Source organism: Hippocampus comes, unplaced genomic scaffold (assembly GCF_001891065.2).
Source record: "Hippocampus comes isolate QL1 unplaced genomic scaffold, H_comes_QL1_v1.1 scaffold44, whole genome shotgun sequence".
Lineage (NCBI taxonomy): Eukaryota > Metazoa > Chordata > Actinopteri > Syngnathiformes > Syngnathidae > Hippocampus > Hippocampus comes.
The window spans coordinates 2,832,770-2,848,143 of record NW_017805546.1 but is presented as its reverse complement, the minus strand read 5'-3'; the positions used below and the strand labels follow the sequence as shown (position 1 = coordinate 2,848,143).

At 48.4% G+C, this 15,374-nt stretch overlaps 2 protein-coding genes across 6 annotated transcripts in view; both read left to right on the top strand.

The window, feature by feature from the left end:
* The window catches only part of ndrg3a (ndrg family member 3a), a 22,089-nt gene extending 10,540 nt beyond the window's left edge, over positions 1-11,549 (top strand). Inside the window, exons 1-15 of one of the 4 annotated variants that reach the window (XM_019879360.1) lie at positions 764-954; positions 3,798-3,903; positions 3,978-4,098; positions 4,266-4,328; positions 4,410-4,470; positions 5,898-5,984; positions 6,263-6,319; positions 6,913-7,016; positions 7,101-7,166; positions 7,253-7,304; positions 7,415-7,462; positions 8,413-8,448; positions 8,536-8,587; positions 9,648-9,686; positions 10,446-11,549. In XM_019879360.1, the coding sequence (XP_019734919.1) occupies positions 904-954; positions 3,798-3,903; positions 3,978-4,098; positions 4,266-4,328; positions 4,410-4,470; positions 5,898-5,984; positions 6,263-6,319; positions 6,913-7,016; positions 7,101-7,166; positions 7,253-7,304; positions 7,415-7,462; positions 8,413-8,448; positions 8,536-8,587; positions 9,648-9,686; positions 10,446-10,618 (1,116 nt within the window). In that variant the 5' untranslated portion in view covers positions 764-903 and the 3' untranslated portion in view covers positions 10,619-11,549. Of the gene's footprint in view, positions 1-763; positions 955-3,797; positions 3,904-3,977; positions 4,099-4,265; positions 4,329-4,409; positions 4,471-5,897; positions 5,985-6,262; positions 6,320-6,912; positions 7,017-7,100; positions 7,167-7,252; positions 7,305-7,414; positions 7,463-8,412; positions 8,449-8,535; positions 8,588-9,647; positions 9,687-10,445 lie in introns of those variants that run through there. The other 3 variants (XM_019879359.1, XM_019879358.1, XM_019879357.1) reach the window with 3 other exon arrangements.
* A 1,037-nt stretch (positions 11,550-12,586) lies between these two features.
* On the top strand, positions 12,587-15,239 carry LOC109521521 (src-like-adapter 2). 2 transcript variants are annotated; one of them, XM_019879361.1, is made up of 7 exons: positions 12,587-12,798; positions 13,027-13,289; positions 13,393-13,479; positions 13,590-13,693; positions 13,792-13,944; positions 14,456-14,588; positions 14,730-15,239. In XM_019879361.1, the coding sequence occupies exons 2-7, from the start codon at positions 13,060-13,062 to the stop codon at positions 14,851-14,853; spliced, it is 831 nt and encodes a 276-aa protein (XP_019734920.1). In that variant the 5' UTR covers positions 12,587-12,798; positions 13,027-13,059; the 3' UTR covers positions 14,854-15,239. The 2 variants fall into 2 exon arrangements, with proteins under 2 accessions (XP_019734920.1, XP_019734921.1); XM_019879362.1 differs by having other exon boundaries at positions 12,587-12,806.
* Positions 15,240-15,374: the final 135 nt, after the last annotated feature.

Sequence of the window (15,374 nt, the reverse complement as noted above, 5' to 3'; positions counted from 1 at the left end):
GTGTTTTTCCTGTGGCCCCGCCCGCGCTGCTGCCTGTTGGCTGCACCGCAGTGCCAGTTTTTCTCCCGACTCGTTTTCGCAAAGCGTCCTCCGCTGCTCTCAACTGTGCGGAGGACGAAGAAGAGATTTTATCAATCAGTCCAGGGAGATGAGCAAATGACTCCAAGATGTGATTGGTCCTCTCATATGTTGTTGTCACCGTTTGATAAGAACAGTTTTCGGTTTGGGGTTTACTTCCTGGTTGATCTGTAACACAGCGATGTTCTTGTCACACAAATTCCATCTTTCGTAGGGACTTTTCCTACCCGAAAACATTTGTTGACGTGGTAAAGACACTCGAAGGTGGAGTGGACGCAGTTTATTTAGTTCAGGGGACGGACGCCGTTTTGCTGATGCAAGTGCCAGCAGCCATAGTCACCGTCTTCTCCTCTATTTTGAGTTCAAGCGTGACTGCAAGATGTCAGCATTCTTCCCATTTTCCTGGACGGCGTCTGCACCCCCCCGCCCCCGCCCCATTCCTATGTTTTTCCCATGGCTCCACCCTCTAGCCACCTGACCCTCCGCAATCCAATTAGACTCACTGTAGGTTGAATGTGCCGACGAACTGTGACTACTGAGCAGAGTCTGCGCGCGCCCACTGCCCCCTCCCCGTGTGTCTTTGCCTGCCTTTCTCCCTCCCCTGGTCGATCTGCTTTCATTCAGATTTGCCCATCCCATCTTCAGTGCCTGCGCCGCGTCCCTCCCCTCCCTCGTTCTGTCTTGTTGCCTTTACTGCTGCCTGCCACCAAACGTCGTCGCGGCTTCCCTTCCGACCCCCGCCCCTCCTGCATTCGGAGCTCTTCAAAGCTGCCTAGCGCACACTCGCACGTAGCATAACACACCACTCTTCAGTGTGGGGGAACAATGTCAGCTCTTCTGGATCTGGACCAGATTGCATGCTCTGGGAATGGAGTGGTGAGTGACAAATTCCTCTCGAGACACCTGACGGGATGCTCGCATCTTAGTAGCTTGGGGTTTTGCCTGCCACTGGGATGGGTTGATATGATTTTTTTCCCCCCATAGACTCAGCGAGAGCAGCTGGGAAGGACGAAGCTCTCGGTGGTCCTTGCGGGGAAACAGCCGACACTTTGTTTTGGGTTGGGTTTTTTTTCCACGGGCAGCTGCTAGTGTAGAATGACCATTTGGCATGTGTCTGTTTGTGCGTGACCATTCTTGGAGTCAGCTCAGCCGATAAAATGCCAAAGATGAAGATGGTGCGCATGTTCAATTCAGTACAAGTAAAAGATGCGGACGTGCCTGCCGGGAAGTCGAAGCACAGGGTCACGTATGTTTGGGTTCATGTCTGAGGCCGCGTGCGTGTTTGGTGTCAGTGCCACGTGCATGTTTTTAATACTGTTTTTTTTTTTTTTTTCGGGTGAGGGGGTGCTCTATTTTTCCCCCAAAAAAGCAGGGAGGTCACACTTCCCAACACACTGTAGCGACTCCACACTCAAATCCAATGTAGCGGCTTCTTCCCTCACCCGCAGGGACCTTGAATGTGGCCTTTGAAGCTTTGATGACAAACGCTTACTGTCCGTGCTGCAGGTTGAACGATTGTGTCGTTGGCGACGACAGTAACAAAGTGTTCTTCTCGTATTCATCCTGTGGTGTGTGTGTGCACGTGCAATGTGTACACATCATTTGGCAGTTGCTGACCGGCCAGGTTTTCTGCCTTGTAACGCTGCTCCCCGGGGGTGATTGATATCATTCCCGGCAGGGTGGGGTGAGCAGGCAAGGGGCGGACCGATAAGAGGAAGAAAGGAAAGCATGACATACCGCTTTTATTCGGCTCCACGTCTTCACCTTGCAGTTGCCTGTAACAACCTCCTGAACCGCAAAGCCGACGTGTGTCGGGCGGGCTCGTCGCTTTCCATTTGAAAAAGGCCCCGGAAACCAAAAGCCAATGCCATCTTCTGCTCATTTTTCCTCCGGAGCTGCAGCCAAACAGCCCCACCCCGAGTTACGTTTTGCCCATCATGATGCCGCACAGTGTCTTGGACAGGAAATGGTTCGAGACGACGCATCTGCCGGATCGATAGTGCTTCGAAACTTAAACCTTGCCAAGAGCTAAATGGGCATGGCTGCTTTGAGCGCTTCGCCGACACTTGGATTACCGGAGCAAAGAAGAAGACTTGACTTCTTTCAGCAGATTGCAAATATATCAGAAAGAGTTTACGCTGTCGCTATGTGTTAGCACGCCGCCGTAGCCCCAAGGCGCAAATGGCACGCACGGGTCGTCCGTTTTCCAAACCCTCAGAATTTCAGCCTTTTGTTGTCAGGTTTCTGTAGTCTCTCGAGAAAAGCAGATTTACTTTCTGTGTGTTGAGTCAAAATGAAGTCAATGTTTTGTGCCGATTTTCGGACATGTTATGGACCAAGACAGTAACCGTATTATTACGCTAATGGCTAGTTGCAACCCGAACTTTATTCCGGAAGGCCCAAGGCCCCAAGAAGGGAGGAGAATTTCTTCATGTTTTATGAGAGGTTATATTTAGTTCGGTAGCTGTCCAGACGCTCCCCCCATTCCCCCCCCCCCCCCACCCACCCCCCCCCCCCCCCCCATGTCATTTCGTTGCACGTAATTGAGTCGACCAGAGCGTGGCGGTAACCCCTTGCAGGCGAAGTGGAAGGTATCTCATTCACTGGAGCGCCGTGGATGTGTCCATCACTCATTTGCCCATTTCAAATGACTGGCGCCTTGTCCTTGAGGCCCCTGACCGCTAACCTTCAGCGTCTCGGCGGAGCTCGCGAGCCACATCCATCGTCTCATCGCATTCGGACATTTATCCGGAAGGACGGCCGGCCGCGTCGACCTGTCTGTGCCCGCTCTTGTCTTCCCGGGGTGTTTGTCTCTCTGTTGACCAGGACGGGGCAAAGACCCGCCCGCCATTTCATGGACATCAGCTCTCAGATGTTCAAAGAAGGCCCAAATCCTCACCTGTGGCCACCTTCCGCACGGTTGAAGTCATCGTTTACATTCTAGTGTCTTCAAACCGCAAATGCGAATGATTGTGACTCTGATGCTGTGTGACTAAAGCCAGCGAGTCTTCCTTGTGCTCAGTCCCCCCCCCCCCAGAAAATAATGAACAGAAGGAAACTGGTGGGCACGCTCTCAATTTGAATGCACTCCGCAAAGCAGTTTTTGCTGTGTCATCCTTGCGTTTTCAGTCCTCACCGTTTTCTTGATGGAAACGGCTCACTCGGTGTTTTGTTTGTCCAAGGGCACAAGGGGACGCTTGGTGGAGAGGAGGCACGTGCTTTGCATCCTTAAAAAGACACTCTTTAAATATGCAAATGCTCTGCGCCAACGGGACTTTTTCAATCATTTAGTCTGTTACTCCGAGACGAAAATCAGTCTTGCGTTAAGGTTTTATCCTAATGGAAAGGGGAATGTCCGGTAATGAAAGAATCATGTCCCGTTACTGGATTTTGAACATTTCCTCGTCGTTAGTTGCCTGCCTCACGGCAACCCGTCCGTGCGACTTGGCTGTAACGCCTCCGGTGTTTTTCACAACCTTTTAGTGCTCATCCTCGATCGCACTTGTTAGCTGTAGCGACGAGTTGCACGGCGAAATATGCCACCTTGGCGGTTTTGTGCCTGAAAAAGGCCTCCATTTTGTTGTGTGCGGGAGTCCGTGGGATTGATTGGGAAGGCAGTGGAGCAGCAGTTGGGCACACTTACAGAAATGCAACCGTTTTTTTGTTCTTTAAAATCCAATTCATTTCCAAACTCTGCCCCAACCCATTTGTTGCTGCAGGAGCATGACATTGAGACTCCTCACGGCGTTCTTCATGTGACAATGAGGGGCGTTCCCAAGGGCAACAGACCCGTCATCCTCACCTATCACGACATCGGCCTCAACCGTGAGTGAGCGGAACCTTCGGCGGATGCGATGCCGCTTTGTGAGCCCTTGACTGATTTGTGTCCGCCTTTCCAGACAAGTCGTGCTTCAACACCCTGTTCAACTACGAGGACATGCAAGAGATCACGCAGCACTTTGCGGTGGTCCACGTGGACGCGCCCGGCCAGCAGGAGGCCGCGCCCCCCTTCCCCAGCGGGTACGATAAGCGATAAGTTGTCCGTGCGTTGAGCAATGGAAGCGCATGCTCTTAGTCTCCGAATTGCGTCGAAACATTACCCGTGAACTCGACTTGCCCGATCCATCGGGCCGAGGGCGGTCGCCGTGCTCGTATGTGATCGATCGGCTGTGATCATCTGCCCGCAGCTATCGCTACCCAACTATGGATGAGTTGGCTGAAATGCTGCCGTCGGTGATGACTCAGCTGAAGTGAGTAGCCCCGGATGAGAGCTGATGCGCAGTCGTGAGTAACGGTCTTCAGTCTCGCTGTCGTCGCCGCTGTCCCCGCAGGGTCAACAGCGTCATCGGCATCGGCGTGGGAGCCGGAGCGTACGTCCTCTCCCGCTTTGCCGTGAGTCCCCGCATCCGTCCGCCTTGGTTCTTTTCTTTTTTTTTTCTTTTTTTCCTTCCGATTCTCTCAGCCTCCGGCCACCTCCCGTTAGCGGCCGTATAAATCAGTCACTTGCAGGCCACGCATCTCGTTTTGCCGAATAGCCGGCCGGCATCCCCTGCGTTCATCCCACGCAGTGCGGCAAGCTTCTGCAACAATCTGTCGATCTGAAGGAATCGCCCCGGCGCTTTTCTGTTTCTTTTTCCCACCTGAAGCATTAGCCCCCAAATGAGCGTAATCTGTGTTCATAAAAATGAAAAGAAGTGGAGCAGCAGAAAAGAAGATGGAAGGGGGGGTGATGGAAGGGAGCGTGTTGAGGCTTAGAAAACAAGTGCTGCGGGCTTCAGGAACTTCGCAGCTGCTCTCGTCTTGTTAAGAATGAATGAGGAAAAAAAAAAAGAGATTTGCTTGAACGGACAAGGAGCAAAGCCCCCCCTCCCGGCCGGCAAAGAGTCACATCGTCTGTGGCAGCACATGCCATTTGTACTTGGGTGAGCTTCCTCCCCATGCGCTATTTTGCCACCAAACAATAGATGTTCAATTTCCCCCTGGCATATCTTCACGTAATTGCTGCAGCGCTTTCAAGGGCGTACGATTGCACTGTGGATATTTTAGCAGCATTGCGACAGTTACGGTCCAGTACCAAAATGCCAAATCCCACTTTGATTAGCTCCGCTCTAGCTAGTTTTTGTCCCCTCAATGTACAGAGTTGCAAATTTGTCCAAATGCTCGACTCTACTCAGGGTGGTGCTCCAGTCAAACCTCGTTTCAACGTACGCTGTTGACGCCATTTGCCGATTTTGCTTCCAGCGAACACCTTTGTCACGTCTACGTCATTCTAACGATCAGAAAAGGGAAGGGAACTGCCGCCTCGACCTTCTGTATGACCAAAATGTACAGCCCGATTCCCCTCCGTTGCTTAGCAACGCTGCCGCGCGACTCGCTACATTTTTGTACTTCCGGAGGCACGGTGCACATGCTCTGAAAACACAGCCGGTAAACAACTCTCGCCGTCTGCGGAGGCTGAACTTGTCCCTCACTTTCAAAAGGGAGTCTCCCAGACGTCGGCGGCACTAAAATCTTTTTCTTCATATACACACCTTTGTAATTGACGTGTTTATACGGTAGCACATGTTCACGTTTTTCCATTTATAAATGTTCAGCATTTATTATACATGGTAGTTGGCGGCCATTTTATTGGAAGTGGCTCCGGCGACCGACCGTGATAAGGTCCCGATTCGCGATGTCCCTGGAGGTACACGTTGTAACGAGGTTCGACTGCGGTTCCACAAGAGCCTTCACCCAAAAGAGTGGACGGCATCCCGCTCTGTCCAAATCAATGGTCCTCTTTAGCGTCTCCGCTCTGATGCGATTTCTTCCCGTTGCAGCTGAACAATCCCACGCTGGTGGAGGGCCTGGTGCTCATCAATATCGACCCGTGCGCCGAAGGCTGGATCGACTGGGCCGCATCAAAAGTTCGTATGATCGTCCTCCCCTTTGCAACAATTTACCAGCCATCAACTGTCACTTGACTGTCGCTTGCGAATTTCTCTTTTCATACCATATATGGTCCTCATCATGTCGACTAGATTCCGTGTTCAGAGTTCAATGGTTCTTGCCTCCAAAAAGCAAAGCTAGAAATGCTTTTCCTCTTCACATTTAGTGTTTTAAAGTCAGGCCTCTGATATGATGTTCATTCATTGGAAATGAATGTCCGCCTCCCTTTGTTTGACGGCTTTCTCGTGTTCCGCAGCTATCCGGATGGACCAGTAACCTGGTTGATATCGTCATGGCTCATCATTTCAGCAGCGTGAGTTTCTGCAACGCTCTGTGGCTTGCTTTTTGTTTTACCCCCAAGTTCGGCTTACAGCTCCATTTTCCTTGAAGCGACGGAGGCCCGCGACGCGAGCCCATCCATTCATGCTGCAAGCCAGCAAATAGTTGGACGACGGCATTTCACGGCCGTACGGCGCACCGTATTCAAAGGCATAGCGTCAGTTAACGGGTGCTATTTCTCGAGTTAACACGTGCACAAGACGCATTGTAATCGGTGCAGATACATAGCGGACCCGCTTTATGAGGCGCCCGGTCCACTTTGGCGAAAACATCAGACTTTTAAGTGCGCCTTTTGCTCGTGACAATGCGGTCGTTCTGATGTACTCTGGCTGAGGTCACTCTCCATTCCACCGCATGTCCTCCTTTTCTTATCTGTCGTTTTCGTGCTGCAAATATAACCTACTCGACTAAATTTCCCAGGAGAGCTTCACTCGGCCTCGCCGGTAGACACGAGCCAATTTTTCTCTTTCTGCCGTCTCATTACTTGTATGCCGACGGGACAATTCTCGACATCCTCGCTTCTTTTTTGCTTCGCGCTTAGTTTGCCCGTCTTCTCTGCTGCCTTAGGATGAGCTCACCGAAAACCAGGAGCTGATCCAGACGTACCGGCTCCATATCGCCCAAGACATCAACCAGGACAACCTGGCCCTCTTCTGCGGCTCCTACCAATAGTATGATGCCCGCGTGTTGTTTTCGGGGCGACGCGACCGTTTTAGTCAGGCAACCCACCTCTCCCCCCCGTTTGTGTTCCGCAGTCGCCAGGACCTGGAAATCGAACGGCCCATCGTAGGTTTGAACGAGAGCACCGTCAACACGCTAACGTAAGCCGTCGTGGCTGCTCTTGTCCCAGTTTCATCGGACTCGTGTGATTTTTAGCCTTTGAAGACGACATTTTTGTCGTTTCCAGGTGCCCCGCTTTGCTGGTGGTCGGTGACACGTCGCCTGCCGTGGACGCCGTGGTAAATGACACGCCGGCATCTTTGTGACCAAGCTCCAGGATTTCCAAAAGGAGTTCTGGTTGATTTTTGTTTTCGGTTTGGAAATCATCCCAAATGTTGCTCTTTCTCAGGTGGAATGCAATTCCAGGTTAAACCCAACAAAGACCACCCTGCTGAAGGTGAAAACTTTTACCGGTGCCTGTTGTTTTGTTCAGCGTGAACCTTTTTCTTGTTGTTGTTGTTTAACACGTTAGCTCTCGTACACCAGCTTCAATTTAGTATGTCGCTGCGCAATAACCTGCATTCTGACTCTCAACAGATCTTGGGAAGCAACCAAGTCACCTTCCATAAAAACTGAATGCACTTTTTTTTTTTTTTAGCTCATCATAAAAGTGTCAAAAAAATCAAAGCTGATAACAGTGAAGCGTAAAAAACATACTTAGTGTTCTGCATTTTGGTACCCATCCTGTTTTGAGGAAGTACCAACTTTCGACGTTTTGAAATCATTAACTCATTCACTCCCAAAAACGTTTTTAAACGTCTTTTCAGACTTGGTCTAGAATTGGCTGGTACTGAATGAGTTAACGGTGTCGTTTTTTTGGGGAAAGTGGCGTAGGAATACGTCATCGTGCGGCATAAGGCTCGTTCCTTTCTGATTTGTCCTTGATTCTTTTAGATTTGTGGCCAGGGTGTGTTTTTCATTCCAATGCTTACTGTCATTGACTTTTACGCCTTTTCGTGGTCCTTTGCGAGGCACATCAATTGTCAAGGCACAAGATGACATTGAAGTGACTACTTAGTGAATGCTGATGAACATTCATGTGTGTGTTTTAATGCACCAAAGAAAAGGCTTTCACTTTTTACTATCCCAATTTTATTTCGCCTCATGACTTTGCTTCCAACTTTCTTGTCCTCGACTCGTTTCGGATGTTGCGCCGGTGGACGTGCTAACCAGCAGGCCCCCCCCCCCCCGATGAAAATAATCGCATTGAATTAAATGCAGTCTTTATTTTGGAAATTTAAGAGTAAGACATTTAGCCCTTCCGATGTCTCTGACTCGTTTCTGACCATTGTGTTGAATTCTTTGTGGCGGTTGACTCAAAGCGATGTCGTTTCTCAATTGTCTCAGATGGCCGATTGCGGAGGCTTGCCCCAGGTTGTGCAGGTACGAGTTTTGCTTTTCGACAAACACCCCCAGGTGTCGTTGCTTCATTTTGGCTCCTCACCTCTCTGTCACGTTATCTCCCGACAGCCGGGAAAACTTGCTGAGGCCTTCAAGTACTTTGTCCAGGGAATGGGCTACAGTAAGTATGCGCCTCTTCCATGTTCTGCAAACACCCATTCAAATCAGCAAAAATGAAGCCCACCGCCTCTGACGTATGTGCGGCCGGAGTGTACCTCGGCGCACTCGCTGTTGTCTTCCGGAACGTATTGAGTAGGATCGTTTGTCCCCCTCCCCGCGTCTTGTAGAGTGTTGCTCAACAGCCCCGATGACGCCTTTTTCCACTGCAGGCACCTTTTTTTATTTATTTATTTTTTTGAACTTTCTGTGTCTGCCTGGTCACAAATGGCGTGCAGGCTTTGCTGCCTGCACGCCATCAGACGCTAACGTGGTTTCCCTTCTGCTCTCCGTAGCGTTCGGTAGAACGGCTCACTTTCAGGAGGTGAGGCGTCAACTCAAAGAGGGCAATTGTCTCGGGTGTTTGTCTGCCGTGCTTTCTTTTTCTGTCTCTCGTTGCCGTGCGGTGTGAAACGCCCCCCCCCCTGCGAGTGTTGATCTGTCAAAATGAGACAAGTGAGATGTCGGTGTGAACGGATGCATTCTGACTGATCCAAGCTCAGAACATGCTAGCAGCTCAACTCCACGTTGAGCTCTTTGTCCTCACTTGTATGCCGACTGTCCTGTACACTCGCCGGACCCGATTTTGCCCTTTTAGCAAAGTGCCCAAAATAGAAGACACTTGCACATGTTGTTGTTTTTCACGACGGTGCGAGAGGCAGCCCTCCGGTGCGTTGCCTGAAATGCCATCCGGTCCTCCTGTTGAGCAAAAGGCCACCGTAGGATTAGTTGAGATTAAAAGGAGTGTTTCCATCCTGAGGAAGGCTGGAAAATAAATCCCAACACCTCAGCGTGCTCGCGAAAGCTACTTTGTCCTCATTAACACGCCACCACTGTGGGAAAAAGCCACAAAGTTGGAATGTCGGCCAGGAAGGGTGGCGGGGCGCAAATTTGCACTTGTTTAGTCTTTCTTTTGGGTGTCCGATACGCTGAGTCAGCAATCTGCTCAAAGGTGGACTGAACCGAGAAAACCTTTTGAACTTTTCTTCCTCTTTCTGTCCTCCTGGAATCATCATCACCTCCAGTCCCTTATGTCCTTCTCAGTCACCTGAGCAACGAATCAGGTACCGGGGCCTTCCAAAGCTCTCCGACTAGAAAGCTTTGAAGCCTCACAGCACCCCGCGGTGGATGAATGGCATGCAGAATATACACAGAAATCCTGTTTACCGCACTGTGGTACTCATTATTATTATTTTTTTAATCTGGCAGGATTTCTGGCATACTTTGGTGCACATTTGTCCCCCCCATAGAAGACTACTTTAGATCCTTTAGCATGGATTTATTTCTTTTTCTTTTTGCATGACTGATGGTATTATTTGATTGCATTTTGTTGTCGTGATACCTCAAGATGTTTTTCAATTTTTTTTTTGTTCTTGTTTATTTTCCTCAGATTCGCAAATTGTTTGCATGTTTGGCACAGCACTTTGTTAGTGCTACTTTGCTTCTGAGTGTCTCCTGTTTACCGCACTGTGGTACTCATTATTATTATTTTTTTAATCTGGCAGGATTTCTGGCATACTTTGGTGCACATTTGTCCCCCCCATAGAAGACTACTTTAGATCCTTTAGCATGGATTTATTTCTTTTTCTTTTTGCATGACTGATGGTATTATTTGATTGCATTTTGTTGTCGTGATACCTCAAGATGTTTTTCAATTTTTTTTTTGTTCTTGTTTATTTTCCTCAGATTCGCAAATTGTTTGCATGTTTGGCACAGCACTTTGTTAGTGCTACTTTGCTTCTGAGTGTCTTTGATTTTGACAAATGTCTTCTTTTTTTTTTTTTTTTTTTTTTTTGTGGAACTCTCTCTTTCCCCTCGCCCAGTGCCGTCGGCAGGAATGACTCGGCTGGCTCGCTCGCGCACCGCCTCTTCTTCCAGCGCCACCTCCATGGACAGCAGTCGCAGCCGCCACAACTTGAACAGCCTGCTGGAGAACAACGCCCCCGCGGCGCTGGAGCGCCAGGCCGCCCCCCAGACCATGGAGGTGTCCTGCTGAGGTCGCCGTCCGTCCGGGCGCTCCCTTCGTAACTTATGTGCCCTCTCGTACACTCAATTCAATGCCCGCAGGTTCCGGAAGGAACCACGTGATTTAGAAGATGATGTAGTAATCTCCATAGATCCCGAAACAGAAACCTCTTGTTAACTCTTCTGTTGTTAAAAGAAAGACATTCCTTAACCGTTACTACCACTACATTCTTGTATATCCACAGGTGACAGGTCGCTCACCTGACTTGTATTTATTGTTTTTCACCCATCAGTGTTGTTCATATAGTGTTGCTTTTGTCATTGTATGCTACACCATCTAAAGATGCTGCCTCCATGAATTGCGAGTCGCGCTTGAGTTGTGGATTTTTATCGGCAGACTGGACTGCAAATTGTTGCAATGGGATGCAGTGTGCAGTGAGCGTGTAAACGCCCACAAGTGGTTAGCCTTAATCTCATAACTGCCCAGGTACTTTCGAAAATTTTGGGGGGGGAAACAAGAAAACAAATTCAACAAACAGGAAGAGTCCAGTTGCCTCGAATCAACCTTTGCAGATTCCAGGACCCTCTTGACTGAATCTACATTAAAACACACTCTTTTTTTAGCAAGCACTTTGTTTTTTGTTTGGGTTTTTTTTCCCCCCCCACCTCTGTTGTGACAGTAAGTTTAACGTGACTTGTCCAATCATGCAAAATGTAGCTGCAGAATGAAGGTTGCAATACGCACTTCAACTAAACGGTACATGCCAGCCAAATACAGCTTGAAGTAACGTTTAGTGCACGCCGAAATGTGTCCGATTGCCTCTTGAAACTCATTTACACTAAATTTGTCCCCCCTTCCCCATTTTATTTGTGCACTGTGTTGATTTGTCATGTGGCCCGCGGGTTTCTCTCACTTGTCTGCTGACTTTTACTGACTACTCAATAAAGAGGTAGAATATGAACAGCAGCTTTTGGTTTTCTGTGCATAGAACTGTCAGCATCATTTAAAAAGAGAAATTGTAGTATAGTGATTGCTGCCACTGCAAGTGGAAAAAAGAAGGTGACTGCGGTGAATCGTTTTCAAGCCGCAGTTATTTCCGCAGCGCCTTCACCACCTTTGTCACAAATGAGGGTGACTATATTTAGCAGAGCGTTTGGCTTTTCTGTGAAACACATCTGATAACCCCGACTCAGGTGTCGTGTGGCGATCCCTCTGAAATTCACAATCCGATGTCTCATTGAGTTTATTTGCACGGTCCCTTAGCAGATCTTTCGTCACCTCACGAAACATTGCGTAGAAAGTTTTTGTTGTCATAAAGTTGCAATTGAAACAGAGACACCAACGCAAAGCGTCAGGGTGTTGTGGGGAGCTTGAACATCACACAAAGCTGAATTGGGTTTCAGGTTCCTTTTTTTCTTTTTTGAAAAATATTTTTGCAGACTTTTTTTTCTCTTTTTTGTGGGGGGTGAAAAGAAAAAATCTGACCGAGCCGACAGTTTCGGCTGTCGCTTCGGCCTTCGTTGGAGCTTTCGCTGCTTCCTTGTGACGTATCTTAAAAATAGCTGACCGGGTCAGGGAAACTTCAACCCCAAACCGTCAGCTAAAGAGTTTTTTTCCATTAGAAAAAAAAAAAAAAAATTGTCGGTGGGGGGGACCTCAAACCTAATTCAACCAATAAGAAGACCAGATGAGCATGACAGCGCTAACACACAAAGCTAATGCTGCTTAAGACCGAAATATGCAGACAGACAAGCTGTACGCTGACATTTTTGTTGAATTTACTCCATTTTAATTCATCAATTGGTTTCACAAAATCAAATCCTCTCGATTAGATCCAGACACATTTTGAAGTTGGTGTATGGTATGGCCTCTTTTCAAAAATTAGGAGTACATTCAAGGCCACAGAGCAGTATGCAGGAAGCTACATTCATTACAAACAACCCCCCCCCCCAAACACACACACACACACATCACCACCACCTATTTGCAGCTGCAAGAACACAGCAGCCTTTGGTGGTTTGCACATCAGTCATTCCGACTGACCTTCTGCAGGTCTAAGAGAGAACGCGAGCTTCCGTTTATGTTCAGTGTAGCCCAGCGTGTATGCTGTAGGTGAGCCCGTTTTCATCAAGACGCCTCGGATGTGTTTATAGGGTTGGGATAACACCAAACATGCGGTGGCCTTATTAAAACGTTTTAATTTGAGGCTGGTAAGTAAGTACGCTCTAGCTTATATTTTTGTCACGATTAGAAGTGTGTCGCCCACGCTTCTTGGCATGTTTTGGCTTCCGCAGTATGTCAGTAAATGTTGCGCACCCTGTTTTAGCCTGCCATGTGTTTATGGTGCTAGTAAAGTGGTGGATACAGTGAGAACTAATCAGATTACAGGGATGTGCTTGGAAGGATTTGAATGCCTCTTCCCTATCTCTTCGGAACAGTTGCTCCTCCAGACCAGCAGGAGATCAAAGAAGATGGGGATTTGCCCCTCCAGGTGCAGATCCAACCCGACCGGTTTTGAAAATCCGCCAGAGCGTCTTCCATCGGGTAGACGTTTTCCATCCACAAGACTCTCTCCTCCCACATATGCCGAAATGTGCCCGGTCTCCGAGGACACCTTGATTGTCTCCCTCCGCGACTTTCCATCATTCGGTAGCACAGAGTTGGTCGTGAGCATCGGGGAGCGACTTAGCATCATATCAGAGTATGTTTTTAATCCCTCACAATTGCAAAGTCACCCCACCACTTTCACATTAGCGGGTAAAAAATTCTCACAATAACATTTTTTTTTTTTTTAATCTCTTTAGCGATGGCGATATTTTGATGGTCAGGTCCACCAGCACAAGCCGAGAACTCTACATTCCCACCGACTACACTGCCAAGGTCACGCAAAGGTAAAATATGACATTGTTGTCATCGTTAAACCTTTATTAACTTTGCAGGCAAATGTGTATCAAGAAAAAAAAAACATTGACTAGCTGCTGTCTCCGGTTTCTCGATGCAGGTGGCTGTTCACAGGTATCGGCAGGCGCAAAGCAGAAGAGCTCCTCATGCAACCCCAAAATCGCATCGGAGGCTTCTTGATACGAACGTCGGAGAGGAAAGCAGGTTCGGGGGTTGTCTGATTCCTCTTTGGAACAAGTGCCATGGTGACTGCCCCTTTTTGTAACTTCCTTACTGCTGCGTCTGTGTTGTGATGGCTTTAGGCTGCTTTTCTCTGTCCGTACGGTGGCGAGTCAACGTTTTGTACTCGGATTGTGTAAAGCACTACCTCATCTCTCAACTCCAAAACGGCCGGGTCTACATCACTCCAACGCGCTCCTTCTGCTCTCTCAAGCACCTGGTGGACCACTATTCAGGTTTGTAGGCTCGGGTGGGATTTGCAACTGAACGGTCAATGGGTCCTTCCAGAATTGGGGGACACATTCTTGAAAATTAAGCCTTCACTTTTCTGATATTCTGCGACATAATCATCCGTAATAGGTCATAAATATCAACGGCTTGATTAGCTCAGCTTCCATCATCGGTACAATTTTGATTCCACGGTTTATTTGCGGTCGCTGAAGCCTGTCCCAGCTGACTTTGGGCGCAAAGCGGACTGCACCTTGAACCGGATCAGCAGTTAGTCACAGGACACATATGGAGACAAACAACCATTCACACCCACGTACACACCGTCACCTGGTGGGAACCGATCCCACGCTGGCCCCCCGCAAGACAGGCCAGTGGACCACGACGTCAGCAGTGATTTCATTTGAACTGTTTTATGCGAGATTCAATTTGGTTTTGAACTTCGGTCTGACCTGGATAGCAAGAGTAATATTTCTTATGTCCGGCGTAAGAATAAGAGGACCGGCCGTGCTTTTCCAGAGTCTGCGGATGGACTTTGCTGTCGGCTGAAAGAGCCTTGCTTCATTCGGGGTTTAAGCGTCCCCAGAGAGGACAGGCTTGCCGGGCCCGCAGCCAACAGGAAGCCCACCAACAACCGGAAGGACGTCAGCAGGTATGTGAATGTGAAAGTTTGGCTTCTACCATTAGTCTCAAACTCTGTGTGAGGCCCTGGCGGCACCAAACATCACATAAAGAGAAAACTGTCAAATGAGGATCCAGTCTCAAGTGCCATAAAGCACCACTTGTATTTCAGATCCATGATTCTAAATAGAAGGAGGACGGAGTCCGGCGGCTCAAAGTTGAGTGAGGGCCTGAGGGAGGCCATCAGCTCTTACCTCCAAATGACAGAAGACAGCAGTCACGGCTGGGACACTTGAGCGCAAAAGTTCCATCTGGCCACAAAGACCGCTATTCTTCCCAAGACCCTCGGCCGCACATGGAGCCGAAAATTTGAGACAGCTTTGATTTTACTTTTGACTGAAAAATCCTCTTCTTAATTCAGTCTTTACTGCTGTTTGAATGCTTTGTATGATTATTGACTGTTTATGATCATAGAATGTAGGCATGGGCTCATGTTTCATATGATAACCGTGAGTACAAAATATTGCGGTGTTACGCTAATTACAGCCCTAAAATGTCCTCCTCTGAAATATTTATGTAAATAAAACCTTTTTTTTCCACTGACCACAATCAATTTTAATTTTCAACAAAATATTGTATATTTGGTACATCAAGAAACATGTACCATCACACGTCAAGTTTAAATAAATAAAGACATAAACAAATGTCACCATTCTCCTGATGTTTTAATTATTCTTAGCAAGTCTCATCAATGATGGCATTTTTAGACACTTTTTCTGCTTTGGCCGAGCGTCATTGAATGATGCGACGTGCCAGA